Source organism: Chanodichthys erythropterus, chromosome 10, assembly GCF_024489055.1.
Source record: "Chanodichthys erythropterus isolate Z2021 chromosome 10, ASM2448905v1, whole genome shotgun sequence".
NCBI lineage: Eukaryota > Metazoa > Chordata > Actinopteri > Cypriniformes > Xenocyprididae > Chanodichthys > Chanodichthys erythropterus.
The window spans coordinates 14541283-14554395 of record NC_090230.1 but is presented as its reverse complement, the minus strand read 5'-3'; the positions used below and the strand labels follow the sequence as shown (position 1 = coordinate 14554395).

General features: G+C 37.4%; 1 protein-coding gene across 1 annotated transcript; it reads right to left on the bottom strand.

The window, feature by feature from the left end:
- Positions 1-1474: 1474 nt before the first annotated feature.
- rgmd (RGM domain family, member D) lies at positions 1475-11279 on the bottom strand. Its single transcript, XM_067398674.1, has 3 exons — positions 11047-11279; positions 8754-9265; positions 1475-2920 (listed from the first exon to the last, which is right to left on the bottom strand). The coding sequence occupies exons 1-3, from the start codon at positions 11240-11242 to the stop codon at positions 2231-2233; spliced, it is 1398 nt and encodes a 465-aa protein (XP_067254775.1). The 5' UTR covers positions 11243-11279; the 3' UTR covers positions 1475-2230.
- Positions 11280-13113: the final 1834 nt, after the last annotated feature.

Genomic DNA, 13113 nt, shown 5'->3' with positions numbered 1-13113 from the left:
CTCCCAAAACTCGTAAACACGAGTATTGGAACACGAGTGTTTATCACTGGCATTCTCTGTGTCGTGTTCGTGGATTCATTATGTCGGACTCACTGCAGGTAACTCATAATCTGCAGTTGTTACTCCTGTCTCTGGACAAAAACACTGCATGCGGCGCCTGTGGAGTGTGGAAAGTTACTGGAGCGCGAAGCCGCACTCGTCTCTCACAAGGAACGTCACGGCAGTGATTGACAAGCCAGAGGGCCAATTGTTTACGCGATGATCGCGTAAACGATTGGCTGATGTTTTTAAGGCCCTACCTCATGCAGAGATGATGTATATTAATATTATTCCTTTCAGTGCACCTAATAAATAGTCTTTTATCAGTTAGTAAAGACAGTTTCAAGTAATATTGCAAAAATGTATAAAACAAAACATCCTCTTTAGCACCTTTAAGTCAGGATTACGCCTTAGTTCATTTAGGGCATTTAAAGGGATAGTTCACCCAAAAATGAAAATTCTGTCATTAATTACTCACCCTCATGTTGTTACAAACCCGTAAGACTTTTGTGCATCTTCGGAAGACAAATTAAGATATTTTTAATGAAATCTGAGCTATTTCTGTCCCTCCATTGACAGCTATGCAACTACCACTTTGACACTTTAAAAAGTTCATAACGAGATCGTAGAACTAATCCATATGAATCGAGCCATTTAGTCCAAATATTGTGAAGAGACATGATCACTTTATATGATGAACAGATTGAATTTAGGCTTTTATTCACATATAAACATTGATCAGCGAACATAAGCTCAACCGAACCTGCTTGATGCGTGAAAACAAACCTCATGCAGAAGCTCAGTTGTGCTGCGTAACACACAAGAACTAACCTCATTGGTTCTCACATGCATCAAATGAACATGCCTGAGCTTCCGTTTACCATAACTGATGTGTGAGTTGATAAATGTTTATATGCGAATAAAAGACTAAATTAAATCTGTTCAGTGTATACAGCGATCATGTTTCTTCACAATATTTGGACTAAACCGCTCAATTCATATGGATTAGTTTTACAATCTTTTTATGAAGTTTTTGAAGCATCAAAGTGATAGTTGCATAGCTGTCAATGGAGGGACAGAAATCGCTCAGATTTCATTAAAAAATATCTCCATTTGGGTTCCAAAGTTGAGTGAAAGTCTTAAGGGTTTGGAATGACACGAGGGTGAGTAAATGATGACAGAATTGTAATTTTGGGGTGAACTAACCCTTTATGTAGCTTTTATAAACATGCAATTACTGGTGTGCATCTTGAGACAAAACAATGGCACTGAGTAGGGACTAAACCTCTGGGACTAAACCTTGTCTGTGAAACAGGGGGTTTTAAAGACAAAAACCTGAAAAAAATGTAGAGTTACACAAATTTTCAACTCTATAGCACCCTCTATGGATTGGAAAGAGTCATAAAATTCAGGGGGGAAAAGCCAGAGATAGTCACAACTTTTTTTTTTTAATATGGAAAACAACAGATTACACAATATAGCACATATTAGTTATGTTTTATACAAACTAAAAAAAATCTAACTAGATGAAACATCACATTTAAAACATCAACTATACACAGGTGAATTTACACATATAAAACACATATATACACTCTTTCAATATATTATTATATAAAGAATTTGTTTTGTTTTCTCCTTAATAAGCAGAGCAGCTTGAAGAGGTCTTTTTCTACCATGACTGTAGCTTTATGTGTGGATGTCTGGACCCAGTACCAAAAATATATGGATAGGTAGCATTTCATGAAGTTGTTGGATCCTGTGTAAATTTTCTTATGTCCAAGTAGAAAGTTTGAAGTGCATCTAAACTCGTGTGATTCTGGAAGATGTGCATTATATATATACTACGTGTCTTTTATGATCATTTCATCCATTAACGTCACATCTGTATCAACAGTGTCCACTCTTTAATCTTTGATAAACTAAAAGATATGCAGATTAGCTGCCTTCACCGTTTCCAGATTTGAGAGCCTTTGTTCGATTTCACATTCAGAAAGCCTGGAGTGTGCCATCAATCGTTCTGAAGAATAAAAAACTGCATGTTTAAATGGAAATGAGTCTGTTCGGATCAGTCTCTTAACTTGAAGACAGTATGAAGTCGGTTTGATTGTTTTTCCAGGAGGGTTTCATGGTTGAGGAACAGTCTGGCTGGTGGGTATCCATCTTCAAGCTGGTGTCTAGACCAGCTCCTTCAGTTCAACAGTAGCAGAAGAACCAGCGCCGTGAAAAATGAAGGTGTAACTATCGTTCCTCTATTATAAATGTGTGGAGTCCTGGGTAAACTTTGTTTCAGAGTGCTGGGCGGAAGTGCCTTAAGGTCCTCCAGTGCGCCATACGCAGCCATGGAGAACTCTGGATCGCCTGTTGTGAGAAGATCGAACACGCACGACTGGAAATAAACATCCTCCACCTGCAGCATCTCTCGACACTTTGTGGTTGCACGTTCCAACATGTCCACGTGCGCCGAGAGGCCTGGCTGCAGCTCGCCGCCATCGTCCTCCCCGTACCAGCCGCCCGTGAGTCGCGGCGGACGCAGGCTCTGCTGCCGGTTGAGCACATGGGCTTTGATGACCTCACTGCGCGGGCAGCCGTGCAGACACAGCTGCAGGCCGCCGTTCTCCTCCGCTAAGTCCTCAGGCATGCGGATGGCAAAGGTCAGGTAGCGTCCGACCTGCCTCACGATGATTGACGTGCCCAGGTAGCGAGCGTGGATCTTCACCTGCCGTATACCTAGACCTCCACTACCCTCCACGATCCACAAGCCATCTCCTTTCCCTCCGCTCCGCGTGCCGTCCTGGAACGCTGACGGCAGGTCCTCGGTGGTGGCCTGGTACACCTTCTGCTCGGTGCAGTCATGATAAGACTTGAAGATGACGGTTATCTGCAGGGGAGACCAAACGGGAAACGGTGAGTAATAGCTGACACTGACAATCAATACATGAAATTGGTTTCAATTGACTAGAGGATTGTTTCAACATTGTGTTTTTGTGAAGCCTGATTTTTGCTTTAAAAACTATACGTTGCAATGTTTCCTAACCAGGGCTGCGTTTCTCAAAAGCATCATAAGCTTAAGTAGCTTGTAACCATTGACACCAATGCTCTCTACCATCTACTTATCCCACAATGCTTTTGAGAAACACAGCCCTGGTCAGCATTATTTTTTTTTTATTATTATTTTATTATTATTTATATGAACTGTTTTAGAATTTATTAATGTTCTGAAATAGCTTTTATTTTTTACATTTTCAGTTTTATTTTATGTTTTAGCCATTTTTTTAAATATGTTTTTGATATTTCTATTTAACTTTAGCTTATTTTTATTTCAGTTTTAGTACTTAAATCTATTTTATTTCAGTGAAGCTTTTTTATCTAATATTTATATTTTATTTCAGCTTTATTTCAATTAACATAACTTAAAAATAACACTCAACCAAATATGGCAAAATAAATCAGCAGACGCATCCTAACCAACAGCGACCTCATTGGTCCAAGATCCCGCATAACATAGTTAAATAATATGATACTAATGTACTAAATATCAAAAATATTCTGATTGGCTGTGATTGTCTGACATTTTGCATTCTGGACAGACAAATTATTATTTCTTATTTTCTGTCCTATTTATAAAATGGTGAAAATGCCAAAAATCTAAATGGAAAATGATGTAATGTGGAAAAGAACTGAAAACTTTTTTGTTAATTGAAATTAAGCTCAAATAAAAACAATATCCGTTGAAAAATTAAAATTAGAAATGTTGCAAATAACTGAAATAAGTTTGAGCTGAACTGGAAAAAAACTAAAATAGAAATAAAAATAAATTTAAACCTAAAAACCTATTTTAAACAACAAAAAAGGTCAAAAGCACGTTTAAATGAAGCAAAATTACCAAAACTTTAAGATTAAAATGGACATATAAAATATCAGCAAATTCAAAATATTAACAAAAACTATAGAATAGGGATGCTCACATTGACCGTTTAACCGTTAACCGAAAGTAAGAATTTTAACCGATTAATACTATCAGTTAAACTTTTTTTTATTTTTTATTTTTTTTGCTCTTTGCTGCATGGTTAAAGAAAAATATGCTATATGTACCTCTCTATATATATACCTATAACTCGCGGGGCGTTTCACACGTGCCAGACATATTTCGCTAAGCAACAAGCAAAATGAAGCAAGCGAAAAGAAGTACTGACCATATCGATAGAAAGGGTCAGGCGGCGTTGGCACGGGGGACAGGGGGGGTCAGGACCCCCGCAGTTTTGAAAAGACAGAATTAGACCCCCGCACTTTTGATAAGGGCTGCTTCAATCAGTCACAATATATCATCTTTTAGCTTAGGATATTTTCTTTCAAATGAGACCATTTTCACGTTTCTGTGAGCTTTCGTTCATAAATAATCAACTGTTTTGTCGCAGATGTGAAGAAGAGGAAATGCGCTCTCGAACAGAGAAACACGCGATCTCCAAGCAATCGATCACAGCGTGCTAACGTTTTAGGACAGGTCGATGGTATATAAATCATGGCCGAACGTTAGCGTTTGTCAATCAAGCTAAACCGTCCATTCAGAAACCAAGAAATTTGACACTTCAAGGTAAGAGGCTGATCTCTCAGATTGACGCGCGAGCTGGCTTGACGGAAGTTTTCGTGAGGATTTGTAGTTTATGGACTGTTTTGAGTTCGGTATCTAGAAAGTTAAAAGCATTGATGGCATATATAAAAGAGATATCTAAAAGCGAAACGAAAATTATTGCCTCGACCGGTGTTGCAGTCGATTCTGTTCCCTTTGGAATGTGTGTTCCCCCTGCTGACTGCGCATGCGCCATGAAACACCGCTGGATGAACGGAAAGCGAAGGAGGACAAAAATATTGGCGCTACGTTTAAATGTCTTGCACTGTAGCATAATAAAATGATTCTCACTGTCCAGTTTTATTTCTGTGAATTGAATTAATCTTGGACTTGTTCATAGTTTATGTATTATGCCTGTATTTACTTTATTATGCCTGAATTTATTCAGTTGAATTGTGCCAACACAAATTAGCTTATGTCCAAACTTGATGCCTCATTTTTATTTTTTAGCATTATTATTATAGCAAAAATACAGAGATGACATGTTTATGATATACAACAACAGTATACAAAATGTATTAACAATGTTCAACTGTTTCCAAAGTAGCCTACACATGCTAAAATTTGAGTTCCTCAAATTATTGTCACAAGGGAAACAGATACTATGTTATATTTTGTTCCTTATATAAAATAAAAATGAATAAATATATATGGATACAATTATATGTTGTCATTATTGCCTTCTTTAATATTTTTTACATGCAAGATGCAAGGGTGCAATATAACATTCTTAACAAAATTAATGTGTAATTTCAAAGGGCACTAATGAAATCAATCAATCAAGAAGAAAAAGTGTTTGGAGGCAACAAGGTATTTTTCATGCAACACAATCAGATGTAGTGTTATTGTGAAACATGTATGCTTGAAAGAAAACTCTTGTTTGTAGAGCCCTGATGATGGCAAAAGGTGTCTCAGTTTCACACTGGGTTTGTGAAAGCCTGCCTCACCCACTTCAGAGGGACACTATTTCATGTGGCGTGTTTGCTTTGAAGGTGTGATAGCATTATATAAAAATATTAAATGTCCATTGAAATGGTACAATACTTTAAAGTTAATTTGTCTTATTACTTCAGTTTGCAGAACACATTGTGCAAAATTCTACAATAAACTTCTCCAGTGAGCCACAAGACATAACACGGTTCAGAATGGAGATTGCTTTAACACTGCTACACCAATCTGGTATGGCTACTTATGAATACCATTGATGTGCTTTTTGGTGTGCACCTTCACTAGTGTTGTACCTCCATAGATGACCTAAGTGAACTGTGCCACTTTTGTGGAGAGGAAGAAACAGTTGAAGACACTGGAGTAGAGACTGAAACATTTGAAGACTCTGAAGTTCTTTTATGTTGACAGATTGCTTGTGACTACTGCGGGCGGTGGTTCCATTTAAAATGTGTGGGCAATCCATCTACAGAGAAAGAATACAAATGTGTTTCTTGCAATAAATGACTCAGTTATGAAGCCTTTGTTCTTGGAGGGTTTTTTTCTCAATTTTCACTTTGGGTAAACTCTTTTCTTTTATAAAATTTGCCATTTAAAATCACCTGTGAACTCCTTGTGGTTCAAATAGGCCTGCAATGGAGGCTTCTGTACTAACCAAAGCCTTAATAAACATGGCATTAAAATCTGTAGTGCATTTTAAATTGGAAAAGGAATAAAGATTTAAAAAAATAAAATAAATAAATAAAAAATGCTTTAAAAAAAAAAATACCACCTTCGAGGGGAAAAATAGTTTTTTGAACCTTTTGGGTTCCCATGCTTGTGAAAAGGGGAACAGATTCTGAAGGGAACAATCAAATTTGCAATAATGCTAAATGGTAATATGAGGCATAAAGTTTGGACATAAGCTAATTTGTGTTGGCACAATTCAAATTTATAAATTCAGGCATATTACATAAACTATGAACAAGTCCAAGATTAATTTAATTCACAGAAATAAAACTGGACTGAATAATTTTATTATGCTACAGTGCAAGACATTTAAACGTAGCGCCAATATTTTTGTCCTCCTTCGCTTTCCGTCCATCCAGCGGTGTTTCATGGCGCATGCGCAGTCAGCAGGGGGAACACACATTCCAAAGGGAACAGAATCGACTGCAACACCGGCGACAGTGGGGAGGAGCACGAGAGGAGACCTGCGCGTTTAATTGGTATGTGTATAGCTACTGTAATACTGCATTTACAAAGCTTATCAGTGGCATGCACTTTGATCACGAAAGTGAAAGTGCCTTTTGTCGGTCGCATCGCGGTGCCCCCGCGTTCCCATTTCTCTCGATGTGAACCGTGAGCTCCAGTCCATTACAATTTAGGGCCATGGTATACTTCATTTCCCACATTCCACTTAGTCTCGTGCGCGAGCCTTTCAAAGAAACTCCTTTGCCCATGAGTGCGGAAAGACGCGTTCGGTATGCATACGTGCACCGTCCGTGGTCATAACAATAACAATCCTTGAGGTAAGCCTGCTATTTTTATTTGACGGAAAAAATGTCTAAAATACCGGTTGTTCAAAGCTTCAATGGCTTCACCGTGTTTTTGCTTTGTCATCTTAATTTGTTAAACATTTAAGTGAAAAATATTTAGTGTAGGCCTATTTATTTTATGCCTTTTATTTAAATTATTTTTTTCTGTTGTCAGAAACGCTGCAGGTGCGTGACAATTTGATAATGTAAATCCAGGTTCTGTTGTTTATCTGTTCTATGCTGCTGTTTGCATGTTAAAATAAACCCGTGGAAGACACAGACACTCGTCAATTGTATTTTTTATTTAATGTCATAGCCTATATATGTCATATTATCATCATATAGCTAGGCTATACAATATTACAATCTTATCAGTTAACGGTTAATAATCGGATAACGAGCGTCGGTTGTCGGTCGAGAAATTTAACCGAAATGAGCATCCCTACTATAGAAGTATGTAAATAACAGTAAAATAACACTGGAAGAGTGAAAGACCTTGAGAAAAAAAAAAAAAAAAAACAGGTGTCGCCACATGATGGCAGTAGAAGAACAGACAAAATCCAAGCCGGACAGTTTGGGGTCATCTGCCAGTATCTAATCTAAACCAAAGTCAGTGACTCATCAATGGCATATCCATGTGATCAGGTCATGGAGCTGTAAACCATCAACTGTCAATAAGATTTAGTTATATTATACAGGATTAGTCCAAGTATGTCCACTATATTTAAGGCTAAAGAAATAGCACTGATGGAACTCAATGAATAAAAAATAATCGTGTGTTGATTTAGTAGCCTGTCATAAGCTCTTGGGCAAAATTATAAATTAATGTGAAGATGTTTAAACTATTATTCTCATAAACACTTTATGTTAAAGTCAGCGGCCCCTGAAAGAAGTGACAAGTTTTATGTGCCCTGGTGTTATATTACTTTCTATAAAAAATAAAATAAAAATAATTGTCATTCCCATATTACCGTAATACTTCATGTCTGTTAAGCTTCCAGGAACTAACTGACTGTAACTGGAGACTGAATAATTTATTTTCCATTCTCTTTCTGAAGCAGCTGGGGGATTCTATCACAAGTCCTGCATTTTCGCCACGGCTCAACATCATGTTCCGTAATAGAAGAGAGAATAGAAAAAAAATGTCCGGCTAATGACATCATTGTTTGGGCTGACTGTCTCTCTCAAGCTTTTGGTTTGAATGATTTCTTTGGACCATGGAAAAGTTCACCAAAAAATGAAAATTCTTGTGCTTTCCAAAGCTATGCGACTTACTCTCTTCAATGGAAAAACTGGAAAAAGTCTGTTTTTGTACTTACAATGAAAGTCAATGGGGTTCATACGTAGGTTTTGGACGCCATTGACTTTCAATGGACAACAAGATGAAAAATTCTTCAAAATATCAACTTTTGTGGTCTGCAGAAGGTTTACAATAACACTAGGGGTGAGAAATGATGACCATTTCCTTTTGTTTTTCACATTTTCATTACTTGCACTGGTGGCAAGGCTTCAAAACTTTTACCCATTCTCAGAAAACCATGAGTATCAGACTCCGCTTCTCCAAAGAGATCACTAAAGTTTGAACAGGTCACACTTACACTAAGGCTATTCATACAACTAACCTTGTTGGTTGCCGTTGCACTGGAGCCTTCAACCACCGGTACGTTTGTGACTTGAACTGAAAGGTATCGGTTGTGGATGAGCGGCCAGGCTCCCTCAACCCTACACGTCTGGAACTCATCCCTAAAAGTCCGCAAGTGAGGATCGCCAAATAGTCCGCAATGTCCATACTTTTTCTGTTGGGCCGCCGGGCCTGAGGCGAGCACCCTGCTTTCATAGTTGCAGACGTCCACCACTGGTGGCTTGGAAGTGCTGGGTGCTTTAGCCGACGACGTTGGGCCGTCGCTTGAGCAGTTGTGCTGTGCAAAAAGCTCTTTAATACGGAATACAGCAGAGTGGTACACCAAGTCCCCCCTACAACCACGGGCCGTGCGGCGCGTACACAACGAGTAGGCCCTCAGAGCGATGCAGTAGTCCACATCTGGAAGCACCTCCTCTTGCAAGCCACCGGAGGGTGAGAATGAGGCCACGTACTCTGCATTACAGCGCTGAATTCGACATGTTTGGCAGCACACTGTTGAGAATCAAGAAGAATGAGTAAGAATTAGGCATTAATGAGACGCATTTAAAACTGGGAGAATCATTATTTGATGGTTGGTTGGTGATGCCGATAAACATAATTAAAGTTCTTAGCCTTGGCGATCTATACACTAAACCTCTTTAACAGCTACACAACTGCTGTATTTTGTCATTCTGACACATTCATTGGTTGCACTCGAAGCAGCAGGGCATCTGAAAAGATAACTACAAGCTGGCGAATGCTATTCCAAACTAAGAAAACATTCCTAGATTGGAATGCTTTATGGTTATGATGAACTAACAAAGGTGTGTAACTGCTTAATTTCATATGATGACTTTTAAATGCTTTGAATACGGGCCCAACAATAACAAATGTGATGGAATTTAGGTAGCATAAGAACTCCCATTGCTATGACAAGGTAATTGCATTCTACAGAGTTTTCACGCCTTTTGACCAATGAATTTCCACGAGACGTGTGCGAGTAATGACTGAAAATATTGCACAACAACATGGAAGCAGTTTTCACAGGTAAATTAACTTAATACATTGTTCAATTTAATAACAAATACTGTTTGTTTAATTTTCTACATTAATCATCATCCACATAACTACAACTCTGTGGAAATTAATGCAAAATGTATGTGATAAGATGTTATTTATGTCTAAGCCTACAAGAGATGACAGAGAGCATTGGTCTGTGGTGTCCATGTACATTTTTTTTGTGCTAGACCAGTAAAATAGTGGTCTGTCAGGAAACATTTAGCATATGGTACGTAAACTAGGCTGACAAAGACATTAATAGTTTGACTTAACTTTTCTCAGATTGAATGCATATTTTGTGGGCTATCATACAGACTTGTAAACAAAACCTAAACCCTTTAAAACGGACATTTATATTTAGACAAAGTTGTTTTTCAGTCTATTTTTTACCTTTACATATTATGTTTAATGTATGCCTACCATTAAATAATACATTGAAGCATCAATTGTAATTTAAAGTTATAGTATTGTACTTAAAAAGATAATCAATCTGTAGATAAAAAAAAAAAAAAACATTTTCAATCCTACTCCAAGCATGCAACAAAGTGTTTGTTCATTTGTATCTGATACAAAAATCGCATTTTACATTTTAACCCACACTCGCGACACAAAAAACATCCTGCGCGTGCTTTTCAGAGGCGTAGGCGGTTAAAACGCGCAATACCGTAAAGCGTAAATAAGCCATATTTGCTGTTCAATTCCACAAATATCTTATTCGTCACTCGTTAAGTCTCACTTTTATCTTCAACATTCACGGGCTTTCGAAGTAAACAGCTTTAAACAACGACACAGCGAGAAGCTAGCCAGGTTAGCCAAAGTTTTGCCAAACTAATAAAATATCCGACTAAACTTAAGCAGTTCGCTTTAAGAACAGAAAACTGTGAGGATTCACTTCGAACATCTTTTCAGAAGGTAGAAAGTATAACATTTGGTTCTCACAATAAATATATATCAGAATATACTGGGTTTACATCTTTTTCGCAAACACGGCGCTGATTTGCTAGCGAGTTAGCTGCACAACTCTGGCCTAGAGAACTAAATGCGTATTAAATAGTGCATTAATATGAGCGATGGGCCGTTACATTACGTAGTGCGTTTAAAGTTTTAAAATACTTTTTAGTGATTTTAATTTAACAACATCCCTCCAAACAACAGAGTAAAGAGTTTTCCCAGCAGCGCTCGCTCCGGGATGCAAATAGAGCGATTAATACGAGCAAAAAACAAAAAAGATTTACCTGGTCGGAGTAACAGGCACATAGAAACCACTAAAAGACAAATCCAGTTCCAAAGCTGCCGCTTAGCCAGGTTGAGAGTGCCGCTTCTCCCCATGCCAATCCATTCAGTTTGATTGCAGTTCTCCAACTGCTGCTCATCGGCGGTGAGGCTGCGAGAAATCACAACTTTTTCATTCTCTTCCCCAGCCACTGTCATTCAAAGGAAAAGTGCTGAAAAGCATCGCATGGGAGGAGCTTCTAGTCGCCAGCCCTTTCCATGAATGCTGACAAGTGCTCAGTCACGTCTTTATAGGAGTTACAGTGCAAATATGCATATCAAAGAATGAACGATTTTGTCTATTTATAGTAAGAGAAAAAGTAATGTGTCCCTATTATTGTGTAATTATACATAGTACATGTACTTACTTTAGGGTTTGGGTATTAGGGTTTGGTTTAGGGTTAGTTGCGTGTAATTATGCCTAATTTATGGTTATTACTATAGTAAATACATGTAAAGTGTAACAAGGACACATTAAAATAAAGTGTTACCAAAGTTTCTTTTAGCCCTCTGAGCCCCTTCATTTTTGGGTCACACTTGGTACATTTGCGGTCAAAACTGACCAAAGCCTTGAAATGTAACTCCCCCTAAGTATATATATATATATATGACTTGGAGGGGATTTTGTTACTATGTAATATTTCTACAATTTTTATAGCTATTTTTTCTTTTAAAATGTATATAATTTTTTTAATTATTTTTCAATGAATGCAATATTTCAGATTAAATGTCCATGATTTTGTGTCTTTGTGTGTGCGACAAAAGTCACCAAGTGTCATCCGATTCTGATGAAGCAAAATATCGATAATTTTTGGCTGCGGAGGTACCAAGTGTTACTTTTTATTTTTCAACCTTTAACATATCCGAATCATGTCCATGATTTTGTGTGTGTGTGTTCACATAGCTAATGCGACAAAAGTTATCCCATTCCGATGAAGCAAAAAAATAATAATTTTCACATTTTGGTCATTTCTGATGGAAGAGGCACAGAGGGTTGTACGAGTCTTGTTTTTTAATACAGTCATTTGTTAAATGTTGCCATGCCTAATATGAAGTTAGTTTTTACTCATTTAAAACTGAATATTGGCTTAGTTTTCTGTAAATTAGAGTGAATTCAGACAAATTCTTAATTTTTAATTATAGAAAAGGCCTTTTGCACAGATACATGAACTGATGAATAGAATTAAACATGCCAAAACAGGCATGGGAATAAACCACTGTCATATATCATGTGCATCTCTTTGGACAGCTGAAAGTCTACAAAGCTTATTCTGATCTGTGTAATAAGCAGAGGATGATTGAAGAAATGAAAATCGCTTAGCCTAGCCTGAGGGTTCAGCTTTATGACTGGCTTCAGCATGCTAATCCTACATTCTCTGGTGCAATATCATGGTTTATTAAACTACTTTGAGCTGGTTTATGGTTTGATCGCGTTTGCAGTTATAGAAACAAAACAATGTATTGCTTACCGTTTTATATGATTTTGAGGATCCATTGAGACTGTAACCTTGGAGTAAACACAAAATGTATACATTAATTTTGATATCATAGAATTTTGTGTTTGTTTGTGTGTGTGTGTGTGTGTGTGTGTGTGTGTGTGTGTGTGTGTGTGTGTGTGTGTGTGTGTGTGTGTGTGTGTGTGTGTGTGTGTGTGTGTGAATATAAGAGCTGCACGATTCTGGATTGTTAAAACAGAGATCACAATTCTCCCACGACTCTGAATAGACAACCAAACAAAACAACAAATAAGTTTTGACAAAATGTGCTGCAGTTCATTTTAAAAAATATTTACTTCATTTGATTTATTATTATTATTATTATTATTATTTTGAATGAATGAATGGATAATTCAATGACTCACTCATAAAGACTTGTTTCATTACTGGATGAATCAGCATTTTTGAATGAATCTCTTGAATGAATGATTCAGTGACAAACACATTTTTTAACAGTCACTTGTCATACAGTGATAGGTTTAATAGAAATAGCCAAATCATTGTCATTTACTGTAGGAATAAGATCATGTGGGT